Source organism: Diaphorina citri, unplaced genomic scaffold (assembly GCF_000475195.1).
Source record: "Diaphorina citri unplaced genomic scaffold, Diaci psyllid genome assembly version 1.1 scaffold467, whole genome shotgun sequence".
In the NCBI taxonomy this organism is placed as follows: domain Eukaryota; kingdom Metazoa; phylum Arthropoda; class Insecta; order Hemiptera; family Psyllidae; genus Diaphorina; species Diaphorina citri.
The window spans coordinates 89,914-105,899 of record NW_007377902.1 but is presented as its reverse complement, the minus strand read 5'-3'; the positions used below and the strand labels follow the sequence as shown (position 1 = coordinate 105,899).

The window sequence follows — 15,986 nt, the reverse complement described above, 5'->3', positions numbered from 1 at the left end:
AATTTCAATTTTATTTTCTCCAAAGTGCTGTCTGACATTGTTTTCAACACCTTGATTGCTTATCATCAGTATATTGTTATTTTACATGTTGTTATTTTGCTTGTAACTTGTGAAAAGGAAAAAGCTATAAACAATGTACAATGTACATACCTATACTTCTATGTACATTGTACACTACACGTACCTACCTACCTTTATTTTAACGAAAGTGCTTTGCCATACTTTCAGTAAACAATTTGACTATAGATGATTTTCCCATTTGGACACATTTTTGGACGTACATGGGTGTATGTCGTATTTCACTAAGAGTTCGATATTATGTAGATAGGCCGTATTTTATTATTCCTCTTTGTGGCACTTTCGCCACTTTGCAAACTGATAAGATCTTATCGTCCTGAAAGCGAAGAGAGGGGGAAGACAGAGGGGGAAGATGGGTTAAGCTTCTACGAATCAACCCTACAAGCGAACTAGACTGACTACATAATGATAGTCCTCACTTTCTTTAACTGTGTAGTGTGTACGCCTTCTACTCTATACTAGGAAATCAGCAAAAAAATTTCTTCCTCTATGTTTGCAGGGGCGGGAATCAACTCCAGACTTAGCCACCAGTCCTCGTCGTCAGTTGAATCCTCAGGCAGCTAACAACAACAATCTTCGCCTGGGCCCTCCGCCTCCTATGGTCATACAGGATGATTTCCGAAAGGTAAGAGTAGATTTGTGTTAGTTTACATCCTCTAAAGGTGTGTCCACAACTCCACACATAGTCGATCGACGAGCTGAATATGTTGTCGAGGCAGCGTGGACGGTTCAGTTGACGTCGATCGATGGCCGGTCGACTAAGTGTGGACACACCTTAAGATCTTTAGACAATTTCTGCTTATTGTAAATCGATTGTACTTACCTTTTTTTTTTTTTTTTTTTTTTTTTTTTTTTTTTTTTTTTCATGATTTAATTACCTAATTCACAACGACAAATGGGAACGGGTCTTCAGGTCTTTAGTGAAGGGGGTTGTGCCCCCCATTCGGCGCTACCCGCTATCCGCCTACTCACATTGACCTCACCCAGCTTGGGTGAGGTCTCCCGGCAGCAACACTTTATTCAAGTGGTCATCCATCCAGGATAGGAGAAAGCCAGCCGTTCCGAGAGCAAACAATATCCGTTCAGGATAAAATCCGCCCCCGGGGCGGGAATTGAACCCGCGGCCTAGCGCTTACAAGGCAGACGCACTACCAACCAAGCTAACTAGGCTATCGGCGGAACTGAGTACCACTCGAGAATAGCTTCCTTTATTTAGGACGCGGGGTTCACTCGAAGAGCTAACGCCAGGAGGGGAAGTGAAATGAAAAACACCAACGCGGCGTTGGAATGAAAACACAGGCCTATTGCCGTTGGGTGAATATCTGAGTTGTATTCGATTATATGAAATTTAATTCAGTCAAACATGGCGGAACCAATTAGATTATGAGACTTCGCTGTGTTTACGTCCAAAGCAGAATCTCATTAGTTTAGCCAGGTTTGACTGAATTAAATTTCACATACAGTAGAACCTCGATTATTTCAATCTCCATTATTTAAACACTCTATTATTTTTTCAAGTAAAGTAAAGTGAATAAATTTATTGATTACTTTCTTATTTATAACAATCTTTTCATGTTCCACTAAGTACATGTAGGTAGTACTTTTCGGGAACATTAATTGCTATTATAGGTATTTCTTTTTTCTTTCTATTGTATGAATTTCTTCTTATGATATAAATTGCATTGTTAATCATGAGATACTTTTTGACTTTTTTTTTCATTTTCTTTTCGTTTTCTAATTCTCTTAGACTCATTGGAATTTCATTAAGCAATTTCGGCACTTGGTTTGCGATAGTTGTTCTTCCGTAGTTGTTCAACCCCAAAATCAGTTCAAAATAGGGTATTTATTAACCATTTTGTTCTCTTGTACACCTAAATTTTGCCCCTTTTTCATTGTTTTATACGGAATTCCAATTATTTCAACTACCCTCGGTCCTAATCAGTTGAAATAATCGAGGTTCTACTGTAATCGAATAGGTACAACTCGTCTGTTTTCGTCCCCAGGTCAGCGGCATTTCCAATGAAATCTTCCGTCAAATCGAAACGGTGGAGCGTGATCATGATGCCAACACAGCGGCGGAGTTGGAGGAGGTGGAGAGGACTGGAGGTGAAATGATCGTGCGGACTTTGAACCCGCGACATCTCAGCAAACAGGCACTGGATCATGCCAAACGATTCTTCAGTCTACAGGTAAAATTATGTACTCCAAGATGGGAATGGGCATACTAAACTTAAGGGATATACTTTGGGAGTAATACTAAGAGATGGTCATACTGCGAAGGATGTACTTTGGGATGGGCATGCTACGAGACAGACCACACGAGTCTCAAGTTGCAGTTTCGTTTCATTGCTACGAAATAAAATGGAGATGAAAAAGTCTTTTCTGGAAAAAAAAAAGTCCATTATAATTGTTGATTGGTGATTGGGATTGAACCAATCCTCTAATTGAGATCTCTAATTTACTGTCACCATCGATGAATCACCGAAAAAATGAGGTTGAGGAGCTTACAATTCGTAGGAATGTACAGGAAGGCGATTAATGGATATTTCGATACTTAAGGTAAGTACCTTAGTGCATTTATCTACACTTAAGTAAGTAAGAGTGAGTAACATCCAAGTAAGTACATACCTACACTGTGCAGTTCACAAGTAGGTACATACCTCAAATAAGAAACAAAAACTAAGTAGCTGGATTAACCAAAAACCTTAGGGTTGTACATCCGGGAAGGAAACGGACAGGACAGATCCGATGGGGTATTCATATCTAGGATTGCCTCCGAGTCTTCTGTGTCAACCAGTGGCTGTCTCCAGGTACGTGGGAGTAATACTAAGAGATGGTCATACTGCGAAGGATGTACTTTGGGATGGGCATGCTACGAGACAGACCACACGAGTCTCAAGTTGCTGTTTCGTTTCATTGCTACGAAATAAAATGGAGATGAAAAAGTCTTTTCTGGGGAAAAAAAATCTGGTGTGAACATCACACGACTTTCCTTATCCTATTGAATGATGCTTATTTGAGTGTTCTTTTACCCTAACTTTTACAATATCTGTAACCGTTTTGTCGCTATAGCTGAAAACCGCCAAAAAACGGTCGAAATCTGTCCAAAAGCGGTCAAAATACCACCAAGCGCAGCAATCATCTCAACGTTTTGTGTTGCATCCTTGTCACATTTGTGAACTACATACCAAATTTCAAGTCTCTAGCTCATACCATTCCCGTGATATTGTTAAATTACACAGAAAACCGCCAAAAAGCGGTAAAATTCCGCCAACCGTTGCACCGGTCTTAACCAAAAGTTTCGTGTCGCATCCTTGTCACATTTGACAGCTACATACCAAATTTCAAGTCTCTAGCTCTTACCGTTCTCGAGATATTTTGTTTACAGACAGACACACACACGGACCAATGGCTGAAACTTCGGATTTAGGCTCTAGGGACCTCAAAACGTGTCTTGGCACTAAAAACTGACCATCGAAAATTTGACCCGATTACATTACTTCCCTTCCTATAGGATAAAAGTAAAAAATGGTGTTTTGGATTATTATTCTGAAATCCAATTTTATCTAGTGTAAGAGGCCCTGATAACTTTGGGGGGGCTTAAGCCCCCCAAGCCCCCCCCTATCGCCGCCTATGTAACAGACTCACAACTTAATCTCTCTCCTGCGTTGGATAGTTTAGTCTCATGATAAATTCTACTAGATATCCTTAGTCCATGTGTTCTACCTCTACACCGGCATAGCCCGGTCATTAATTAAAATTTAATTGCACCATGGCCTCACGAGCTCCGGTCTGTCTAGCAAGTCTACAGAACTCTAAAGTCAATGTCTAGTAAGTCTAAACCTTAAGCGAATGTCTAGGTAAGACTACAGTACTAGTAAGTCTTAAGTGAATGTCTAGTAAGTCTTAAGTGAATGTCTATGTCTAACTCTTTTTTTTTTTTTTTTAAGAGGTTTGACAGAGGGAACTGTAACTGCTATGGTCTTATCGTCCCGAAATCGAAGAGAGAAGGAAGACAGGATAGGAGAAAGCCAGCCGTTCCGAGAAGGAACATTATCCCAACAGGATAAAATCCGCCCCGGGCGGGAATCGAACCCGCGGCCTAGCGCTTACAAGGCAGATGCACTACCAACTAAGCTAAAGGTTTTGAAGTAATGGCATGTAGTACCAAGACAGTAGTACATTCATATATTTTTTTCCATAACCTTTATGTGTAGGCAACCTATACAAGGTAATTACCTTTAGAAAGTATTGCCATCGGTCGAAATTTTTACTTTTTTAGTAAGTGCATAAGTAAGTGCAAAAGTTGACCCAGTTTCATTTGGGCACTTACGGGGACGGGGGATATCCGCAGAGTTTTAGAGAGTGACCAAAAGGAAATCAAACAAACATACAATATTATTTAACTAATATAATAAAAATGACACTTGGTAAATGAAAAAAAAAAAAAAAAAAGATATTTTGCTTTGTCTTTGGAAACATAATTTTTGAAACATTTCTCTCCCCAATTTTTCAGTAAAAAAGAGTGGGTGACATGAGTAGGTTTGAAATCTTTGCCCGACATGGAACATGCATGACTCACAAGGGGTAAACTTGATGATTATGTAAGATAGGGGTTGCCTATGACTTGTCTTGTAGTGACTATAGTTCACACCCCTTCACATTTTTCATTGAATACGAGTACCTACATATTTACCACCAGCGGAAAAAAAAAAAATAAAATAAAAAAATAATAAAAAATAAGACAACTAAAAAAAACTAAACATGATCCAACCTGGACATTACAATAGTCAATAATAATTATAATTTACAACAAGAACTAAGTACCTGTGGGTGTTCGGGAAATGTGTTTATTATTATTATGTAAATATGCAAGTAGGGTACAAGAAAAGGGCAGTTTTGGCCTGACTTTTATGAGGCAAGGGGAGAAAGCTGTGGGAATAAAAAGTAAGAAGCTTTTTGACAGTCCTGCCTTGAATTTAATGGAATACAGTTTTGGAAATTGAAACAAAACAGGATTGAACAAGTGCGAGTTAGCAAACGCACATGAGCGTTTTTGTGCGTGGAAATATTGCCAGGCTCTTAAACTCGAGAAGGAAGCAGGTGCGTATTTGCATTTGACTTTTGAAAGTGCGTCCATAATGCTAAATTAATCAATGGGTTTACATGAGACCTTAATTCTAACTGTCAAAAAGTTTCTAAATTTTCTCAGGGATGAGAGGAGGAGCCCTTAAAAATTGTAGCGCTTAAAATAATAGTATGGCAGGAACATATTATTTGATGTTAGAGTTCTTAAAAGAATAATTTGGAGTATTGAAACATGTCTCTGTTTTATGGCAATCCAGTTATAAACCCATTTACAGAACCTATATGCCAATTTGCTGGTGGTCTTAGAATCCAGGTTGAACAATCACTTACTCTTTTTACTAAGGAAGGGGGGGACTGTACCTACATAGGAAGTTAAGCTGTGCTTCCCTAGTTTCCACGGAGGACACGCCATGACGCCACTGCGGACATAACATTTCATCTTCTTTCCTTCCGTCAGGTGAACGATGAGATCCTAGCCGTGAACATGGTGGACGTGACGCGGATGAGTATCGACGATGTCGTCATCATCATGTCCATCCCACGCCGTCTGGTCCTGGTCATTCGACAGAGCAAGTACCCCACATCCGGGTCACAATATCAGCAAAGCTCGTCCCAGTATCGCTCCCTGGAGCACAAAGCCCCCGTGGTCGTCATCAAGAAGGACCTAAGCAGGGATGAAGACTTGGGGGATGAAATGGATGACGAGGACCGGCATAGTGGAGGAGGACCTCATGGCAGATACCATCCACCCATGTACTCTAACATGTAAGTAATACCATCCACCCATGTACTCTAACATGTGAGTAATATCATCAACCCATGTACTCTAACATGTGAGTGTTTGGATTCTCCTATGTTTTATCACTTTTATCATTAGATTCATCCCTTTATTTGATTGAGAAAAAATGGCATTTTTCTGGATTGATTGAAACCTTGAGAGAGAGAGAGAGAGAGAGAGAGAGAGAGAGAGAGATCGGGCAGGGGGGGATATAGTAAATGAGCATAAAAATATACTACTTGAACCTAATAACGTATGGATCAATTTGAAGAATAGATTCGTTTTCTAGTATTATGTGGACAAAAGGTTACCTAACAAATTTCTTTTACAACATTTCCTATTGAATTCCAGGAGTATGGAGAGGGACAGAGAGCGCGAGGCAGAAAGAGAGAGACATCATCGTGATCTTAGTGCCGGACGACACAACACAGACAGGAATATGCCCGTGTCCAGATCTCATCTTGCTTTGGGCATTATGGATTCCAATGGCGATCTCAATGGGGGAGTTGATCTGTATTATAATTCTAGGCCCAATCAAGCTGCTACGGTAAGAATCAAGCGTGCCGGGATGCGCGCAAACGTCAAGAGTTCAAAGCGCCGACCGGCCTATATTAACATTTGTTTTTTCTAGAACTAGGACTACTTCTTCTTCAAGTGCTTGTCCGATTTCGGATGTTTGCGATCAACATGGCTATCTTTACTTAGTTGGTTGCGATTCTGAACCGTTCGTTGGATGTCTTCAGACAAGCAACCAACAAAGTAAAGATAGCCATGTTGAATCCCTAGTGTTTTGGCACTAAAAACTGACCATCGAAAATTTGACCCGATTACATTACTTTCCTTCCTATAGGATAAGGAAAGTAAAAAGTCCATTATAATTGTTGATTGGTGATTGGGATTGAACCAATCCAGATCTGATACATACTTTCACATAACATTATCCAGGCAGATTTCTTTTGGATGGATAAAATTGGATTTCCGCTACCAAGACCAAAATTGATATCGAAATTTTCTGAAAAAGGCTATTGTCCTGTTTGTCACAATCCGCATTATCGCCATTCTCAAATTTGTCATGATTTTGAACTTGCTCTAATTTACTGTCACCATCGATGAATCACCGAAAAAATGAGGTTGAGGAGCTTACAATTCGTAGGAATGTACAGGAGTTCTTTTTTGAAGTTTTCTGTAAATATCGAGTTCAATTTTTCATCCTAAACTGTACCTACATAATTACATATACCTAAATTTTACTCTTCTTTGCTCCACCCTCTCAGGATGCCCGACATATTGTCAAACTGGTGGAAATCGTCAAGCGGCCCGCCCAAACCTTAGGGTTGTACATCCGGGAAGGAAACGGACAGGACAGATCCGATGGGGTATTCATATCTAGGATTGCCTCCGAGTCTTCTGTATCAACCAGTGGCTGTCTCCAGGTACGTACTTAGGTTTTGAAGAAATGGCATGTAGTATACCAAGACAGTAGTACATACATATCTTTTTTTCCATAACCTTTATGTGTAGGGAACCTATACAAGGTAATTACCTTTAGAAAGTATTGCCATCGGTCGAAATTTTTACTGTGCAGCTTATCTCCAATCAATGTTCATTATGTTGCTTCTAGCGCCGTCATTCGTACAATATGTGTAAGTATGTTTATTATCTTTTATCTTTGAGTCCAGAAAGAGTTTCTTTTAATAGCCAGGACCACAAACAGCTTTTAAACTCAGCTCTCCAACTCTGGGTCCTCTGGGATTAAACAATCTTATTGGTCGATTTCAAACTTTTTAGTCAATTAGATTGATTAATCTAAGAGAACCTTAAACCAAGTTTAAATTAGATTGTGGTTCGGGTATAAATGAGCCACAATTTTTACTGTAAGTTACGGGATAAGCCCGGTGAGCGGTACCTAGGATTGTCCGGTAAAACGTAGGATATCCCTCGTACCAATCTTATTGGTCGATTTCAAACTTTTTAGTCAATTAGATTGATTAATCTAAGAGAACCTTAAACCAAGTTTAAATTAGATTGTGGTCCGGGTATAAATGAGCCACAGTTTTTACTGTAAGTTACGGGATAAGCCCGGTGAGCGGTACCTAGGATTGTCCGGTAAAACGTAGGATATCCCTCGTATATACGTAACTAAAACTAGGTACCATAGATGATAGAATAGTGTAAAACTATGTTTATTTACACAGAAATTCTGCTCCAGGAGATGGAGATAGTTTTGTTTAGGCTCCAGGAAATGGTTTATTACGGCAGACTCCATAGAGTACACCTAAATTGCGATAAAAGTCTAGTGAGGACTTTTATCACTTCATATTTTACAATACGTCACTACTTTCTGCATGTTAAGAATACGAGAGGGATTTTCGCATGCAATGTGTACATTTGCATGTGATGTTAGAAGATTACTTGTAACTCGTCATAAAAAAAATGTATGTTTCTTGTGATCAACAAACCTATTATTAACTAATTACCCTCGTGAATTCCAAAGGACATTATCTTTGATTTTTTTATGCTGTAGTGTGTAGACACTTAAATAAGGGATGTAAAGTTCTTTCTAATTATATGCAAATGGAGGAACGAGGTGCAAAAGAGGGACGCTAATGGTTTTGAGTCCTACAGAAAAGCGTTTTGAAGAAAACTTGAATGTAGGTACTGTGTGTAGATACTGTTTCATTATAAAATGTATGTAGGTACCTAGATATCTTAGGTTCTATTAAAACCTACGTAGGTACGGTGAAGGGGTAACTTTTTCATCTCAACTTGGTGATACATTCTTAAAAAAATTAACAATTTCGGCGTGCTAAATGAAATGGTTACATAAGTGTGAAATACTTAGGTAGGAGTCATATGTATAAGTGGTGCCTACCTAATACCTATGTATGTAATACATATGTATCTCCGTACTTTTCCTTAGAGTACTACTGAAATCAGCAATGGGCGTGTACCTCTATATTTCCAATGTAAAATAACCTAATATAGGCAACATACTCTCCAAAAAAGACATGTACATATACAGATATGTACCAAATCGAAGAGAGAAGGAAGACAGGATAGGAGAAAGCCAGCCGTTCCGAGAACGAACATTATCCCATCAGGATAAAATTCGCCCCGGGGCGGGAATCAAACCCGCGGCCTAGCGATTACGAGGCAGACGCGCTACCAACCAAGCTAACTAGGCTGGCTACTGTCAACCCTTGAGAACAATTTTTGTCTTCCTTGGGGTGTCCTGATCCTTTTTAGGATGACTGAGCAGCTTATATCAGTTGCGTTTCTGTAAGAAAATCTATAGCTTGGGTGCCCATGTAGCGGGATACGCGGGCAGAGGTGTGCAGAACAAGGGGTTCAAAATCGGCAGAATAACTGGTAAGTGAAGAGTGAGAAGAACTGAGCAAACTGCAATAGTAAACACTTCCCTTGGCAAGTACTAATAGTCTACTGTTGACATTTATGTATTACTGTTAACATTTAACACTCCATTTGTCAACGGTCTAGGCATCACCTTGCCCTGGGGATCAATTTAATTTAAAGAAACAATTTTATGTTATGTTATTAAACCCATAAATTAAATGAGACCTTATTTCGACTGCGGGGATAAATGGACTTTTTAGTCTCATTCGAGCAGGACAAACAAGTTAGGTATATTCTAAAAAAATGTATGTTTCTTGTGATCAACAAACCTATTATTAACTAATTACCCTCGTGAATTCCAAAGGACATTATCTTTGATTTTTTTTTATGCTGTAGTGTGTAGACACTTATAAGGGATGTAAAGTTCTTTCTAATTATATGCAAATGGAGGAACGAGGTGCAAAAAAGGGACGCTAATGGTTTTGAGTCCTACAGAAAAGCGTTTTGAAGAAAACTTAAATGTAGGTACTGTGTGTAGATACTGTTTCATTATAAAATAGTTAGCTTAGTTGGTAGTGCGTCTGCCTTGTAAGCGCTAGGCCGCGGGTTCGATTCCCACCCGGGGCGGATTTTATTCTGATGGGATAATAATTGACAAATAAATTGCCTAGAAATAATATCTTGATCGGAGTTTTGACACATCCACCAATATTTCATTGAGATATAAAATGCCTAGAAATATCTTGATGGGAGTTTTGGCACATCCACTAAAAAAATGTGATAAAGTTTTGCATCGAACACCATAGATATTATTATTCATAGGTACCTACCCACTACTCATCAGGTAAGGTACATATAGTAATAGAAAGGATGGGAATTTATTTAATCTAATATTGTTTAGGTCTCTTCCTTCAACCAGTACCGAAGAGAAACATTATAAAACTCCTCCAAAACCGAACTGTTTGGCATTTTTCCATTGGAAATAAAAAAGGAGTGAAGGAGTGAGAAAAAAGTTTTCTGTTGAGAAATATGTTGCATTTTACTTGCTAGTGCTATGCTCTTCATACTGTTGTTACACATTAATATTACTTCCTTCCCTATACAGGATAGGTAGGATGGCTAGAATCCTAAATATCTATCAACCTTTTTTTTATAATGAACGGATAATGTTCATTCTCGGAACGGCTAGCTTTAGTTTTTGTGATAAGGATAATTGATAGGTACCTACTTTTAGACCTACAAACCTACATAGATATACCTACTTATTTAATTACTTATACCTACTTATTTGGAAGCTTTCTGAAATTTTTTCGTTGTTCTATCTATCCCCCACCCCCTATTTTATCTAAAGTTGAAACATCGTGGTAACACCTGATGTGCCCATAAAAGCACCATTGCTATTTTGTAATACTGAAACCATCTTCAGAACTAGTGGTGTGGTTGTAGGACGTTGGCAGGTCACTCATTTTCTTCCAATCTTAATTTCTCACATAGAAAAAACGGGTGACCTTTTTTCTCATTTCCTGCTCCGCAAGGAGTCTTTTAAGTAGGCAAGTAGCCTTTTATTTTCTCTTCTCTCGCTCAACATTATGTCATTTTATTTTTACATTTGTGTGGTGGACTTTGGACTTGGGTAGATGACTCTTTCGTCTCAATAACTTGTATGGATTCACAAGGGTCAATAGAGATGGAAGACAGGATAGGAGAAAGCCAGCCTAGAACGAACCTTATCTGTTTAGGATAAAATCCACCCCGAGCGGGGACTGAACCCTCGACTTAGTGCTTATATCTTAATTTCTCACATAGAAAAAACGGGTGACCTTTTTTCTCATTTCCTGCTCCGCAAGGAGTCTTTTAAGTAGGCAAGTAGCCTTTGATTTTCTCTTCTCTCGCTCAACATTATGTCATTTTATTTTTACATTTGTGTGGTAGACTTTGGACTTGGGTAGATGACTTTTTCGTCTCAATAACTTGTATGGATTCACAAGGGTCAATAGAGATGGAAGAAAAGTATAGGGATTATTATTAATTAGATTCATATTAGACACTCAAATTAGATAATGGCTTACCTTATTTTCTATTTGTACCCTGGGTACTGGAGGGTAACTAAGAACCCTAGTCAAATAGAAAAGAAAAGGATAGGAGAAAGCCAGCCTAGAACGAACCTTATCTGTTTAGGATAAAATCCGCCCCGAGCGGGGACTGAACCCTCGACTTAGTGCTTATAAGGTACAAAGGTACATAGATGTGCTACCCTCCAAGCTAACTGGCGAGCCTCAGGTTTAGTTTCGACACTGAAAACAACATTGTTGAGTGATAAAAAAAAAGCCCTAGATGGTTTTCTGCTTTTCAATAAGAAAAGTTTTATAATGGCAGAAAAAAAGATCGTAAAATCCAAACCTTGTTTCCTACCCCTTTGATTCCAACGCATGTAAGATGACCTACTAATAGGCCATCCACTTCTCACGTCCTTGGACCTTGGTTCGAATCTTCAAACGAACAGAAATATTATTTGACGGTCACAGGAAAATAAATCATTACAGTCATAGGTATCCAGAATTAATAAAAGTGACATCCTGTTCCGGGGAAAATAGGTAAAACAATAATAATAACAAACCAGTTTTAATTTAAAAAATAAAATTAAAAAAATAATTTTTTTTTTTTTGTTTTTTAGCTTCCAAAAGACTTTTTTATGCCTCTAGCTAATAATACAATTTAAAATAACATAGGACCTTACTTTATTTTTTCCTGTCATACAGATGAGCAGCTTTTTCTGTACCGAGGTAGGTAGATATTATTAAAAATACAAAGTACCTACCTTACCTAGCTGTGGGTATAAAGTACGTAAACACACATTCTTTAGGCTCCCGGGTGTAGTTAGTTAAAGCATGGTAAAAAAAGGGATGTTATACCTACTTATTTATTATTATTAAAAAATCCAGAATGAAAGTTTGAAGTTGCTTGAGTTCAGGGATCATTAGGTTTTATTGTGCCATCCTGAATGTGATAGGTACTAACAAGCAATCTTTTCGGATTATTTATTATTTTTGACGATCTTTACGAAAAAAAATACATTTGGACAGTTATATTTTTCATGAGAATCATCAATTATGTCGTCACGTGACTATCCTGAATATGAAAATATGCAGGGAGCAAGTGCAGGATCCAATATATGAATGTGTGGAATATGCAGGAGCAAATTAAAAGGTGCAGATATGAGAGTGGTTTGAGTACTTTTAGTACAAGCCAAAATTACTGTGCAAATGCCTATATATTAGGTTTTTAAACAAAGAAAAAAGCTGCTATTTTGAATTTAAATCTGGTAAACTAATGCCCGCCAATCCCGCTCAGATCAAGATCTTTCAGACAGTCGGAAAGTGTGTGGCCGAAAAAGCTCGAGACCTACGTCTATCAGACTGTCTGAGAGACCGAGGAAATTTCTATTCTTACATTACGAAATCCTCCTCTAAAAAATTCAAATGCTTACAAAGGTGATATGTGTTTTCCTCTAGCGTTATGCCAGTCGAAAGTAATAAAGAGTTTTTTTCATTTTCAAACAGGGTGTTGGTACGTTTTCTAAACGGGATCACTCCTCCGTATCTTCGTTATAAATTAAATTCCCTTTTATCTTTTTACACACCCATTATAAAAACGCGTGCACCTCTCTGATATAAGAAACCTTGTAAATCCGCTTATTTCTTCTGCTATACTTATCTTATACAGAATCGTTGCAAGTAATCGTAACCCCTTGTTTGGTGATGTGCTTTTCTGACACTAATCCCACCTTAAATTTCCTCTGTTCTACAGAGGCTTTTTACACACCCATTATAAAAACGCGTGCACCTCTCTGATCTAAGAAACCTTGTAAATCCGCTTATTTCTTCTGCTATACTTATCTGATACAGAATCGTTGCAAGTAATCGTAACCCGTTGTTTGGTGATGTGCTTTTCTGACACTAATCCCACCTTAAATTTCCTCTGTAGAACGGGCACTGTTTTCAATTCCAATTGATACCCCACAAATTTTCCGACAGAAATTAATGTCAAATTTTCTCATCAATTTAGGGTTAATGTTGTATTCTTTCGCTCTTCAATTCACGTCCATTTTTTGAGTAATTTCATCCCATTTCTGGGTTATCTTGTCAAGGTATTTTGCGTCCACTAGCACAGCGTTTTCCGGTCGTTCATGTCCCTTTGCCACTGCTATCCATTATCCAATACTTCCGAAAGTTTGATTCTCATATTCTTATCGACTTATTCAAAGTAAATCAAAAGTCACCACGCGTCATGTCAACAGCAGTCAGCAGTAGGTAGGTATAACTGACGAATGGGAGAACTTTTTCTTTTCTTTCCTATAATAATTTGAAAAGTTTCAAAAAAAAAAAGAAAAAAAAACTCCATATTGCATTCAGCATTCAGAGCGAAATACAATTTTCTTTGATTCAACACCGAAGTATTTTTTCTCCCCTCCAGCTCTCTCTCCCTCTCCTTCCCTCCCTCTCCTCCCTCCCTCTCTCCCTCCCTTTTAGTAAAGGGACTTTTTCTCTTTTTCAAAGTTTGTTCAAAGTTGCGTTGTTGTTGAATTTTGAATGTGTTTCTAATGATTGGAATCACTCACTTGTAAATTTCATTTTTTTTCTTCCCTCTTCTCTCACTTTCCTCTCCTTCTCCTCTCTCCACCTCTTCTTCTGTATTATTTCTTTCTTTGTTTTCATCTGTTTCTCTTTCTCCTGTGGAGTTTTTCTCGCTTTCTCTTGGTCTTTTCATCAGAAGTATGTTCAATAGGCACGTATGTGTCTGTGTAGTCGGTGTAGTTCTATACCCATTCCATGTGTTTTAACTCTTTTTTTCCTCTCTTGTATTGGCTCTGTTGTTTAGGTTCATTGCTTTTTGATCGCGTGTTGCTTCTACATCTCTCGGTTGACTGGGCTTTCAGACTGGTGAAGTATGATTGGGAAATGGACTTTTTCTATCTCGTCATAACGTTTCGTCCCTTTTGAGTCTTAAATTTCTGTTGGCAATAACTGTCTCTTTTGTATATGTTTTCGCTCGTACACCTCTATTTAAGCATCAATACTCGTAAATTAAATACAGAGGCAGATTTCTTTGTGCCTACCATTTTGTCTGGATAAGAATATTTAGAAGCAAACAGAGATATCAAGCTAAGTTAAACAATGTAAAAAATGCCCACGTCATCAGGGAGTGCCAAAAATGTGCGTCCTTCTTAAAGGGCAGTTGTGGACTCATAGGTTAAATGAAAATACCGTCATCTCCACTAATAAGACAAGTTTGCTAGACAAGGGTTGTAATATTCGGCTCGACATTTACCTCTTCGAAATGAAATTAGTTTCCTTTGTTTTCTGAAGGGTGTCGTTTTTCTCGATCTTGTCCTGAATATTTTAAACACCTTGAGCTTATTAGACTCTCTCTCTCTTTCTTTCTCTCTCTTTCTCCCTCCTTCTCTCTCTCTCTCTCCCTCCCTCCCCTCTGTCCTTCTCTCTCTTCGTCGAGGATTGAATTACCATTCTTTCTGTTGAATTTGAGAGTTTCTTCTTCAGCTCATCTTTTTTCTTTCTTTTTGCTCTTCTTCTTCTTCTCTCCCAAATTTCTTACTTTCACGAAATCCTAATCATTTTTTGTTCTCCTCTCCTCATTTTCGAATACTTTTCTCATTATTTTTAATTATCTTTCCCGTTAATTTCATTTTTTTTTTCTTCAAAGCTTGTTTGCTTATTTTGTTTTCTCCCTGTGTTCTCTTTTACACTTTCTTTGTCTAAATTCCTAATTAATCCAACACTTCCTTGCTTAGAACTTTCTTAATTTTGGATTTTGGGGGAGTTTCCCCCTTTTCTTTTCATTAGGTGTTTAGATCTTGCCTTCTTAGTGCAATTGCTTCCATTTGTATTCTTCTCTTTTCTAATCGATTGAATTCTTTTTCTTTCTTTTAGTTTCTATACTTTCGTCCCGGGGAACCTGTACAATGTAATGAGACTAATTAGAAAGTATTGGAATCTTTTCTTTAGGTTTTGCAGTTCAGAACTCTAGGGCTATAGGACATCAAGCGTGCCGGGAGGCGCGCGAAAGTCAAAAGTTCGAACCCAGCCTATATTATCCTTCATTTCAATACTATTCTCGAACACAATTGACATACTATTTGTATTTTCATACACAAAAAGCCCATGTTCACTGTTGTAGTTCACTCCTTCAAAAGTTGCTGTCTCTTTTATGAAGTAGGATTGTCGCAAACGCAAACTGATAAGATCCGAGGCTTAGGTGTAGGGGCAAACAGGCCTAAAGGATGGGTTAAGCCTCTACGAATATGTATGTATTTTAGTTGATAGATCTCCTCTTTCTCAAATATTAGCCTATTACAGTATTACAAGGATGATGAACAGATTAACCCTAGATCATGATGCGGGTCAAAAGTGACATGGTCATACCAGCAGGGGGGTCATTCTTGACTAAAAAAAATTTGAGACCCTCATAAAGTAACGATACATAGATAATAATATTATATTATAGAAGATGAGCTCGTTAGTTAAATCCTCATAGAGACTAAATTTCTAATAACTAGCTGTTTTTTCAATACAGGATCTTTCTTATCTTTTCATTTATCTAGCTCTAGCATAATCTAGCCCTTCCCCTCCCCTCTTCTTCTAGTCATCAAAACCAATGAATAACGGTGACA

At 38.1% G+C, this 15,986-nt stretch overlaps 1 protein-coding gene across 1 annotated transcript in view; it reads left to right on the top strand.

Moving 5' to 3' along the window:
• Positions 1-2,784: 2,784 nt before the first annotated feature.
• Positions 2,785-15,986, top strand: part of LOC103509099 — a 56,191-nt gene continuing 42,989 nt past the window's right edge. Inside the window, exons 1-5 of the mRNA XM_026823520.1 lie at positions 2,785-2,888; positions 5,624-5,931; positions 6,296-6,548; positions 7,219-7,377; positions 9,229-9,313. Coding sequence (XP_026679321.1) covers positions 5,651-5,931; positions 6,296-6,548; positions 7,219-7,377; positions 9,229-9,313 — 778 coding nt within the window. The 5' untranslated portion in view covers positions 2,785-2,888; positions 5,624-5,650. The remainder of the gene's footprint in view (positions 2,889-5,623; positions 5,932-6,295; positions 6,549-7,218; positions 7,378-9,228; positions 9,314-15,986) is intronic.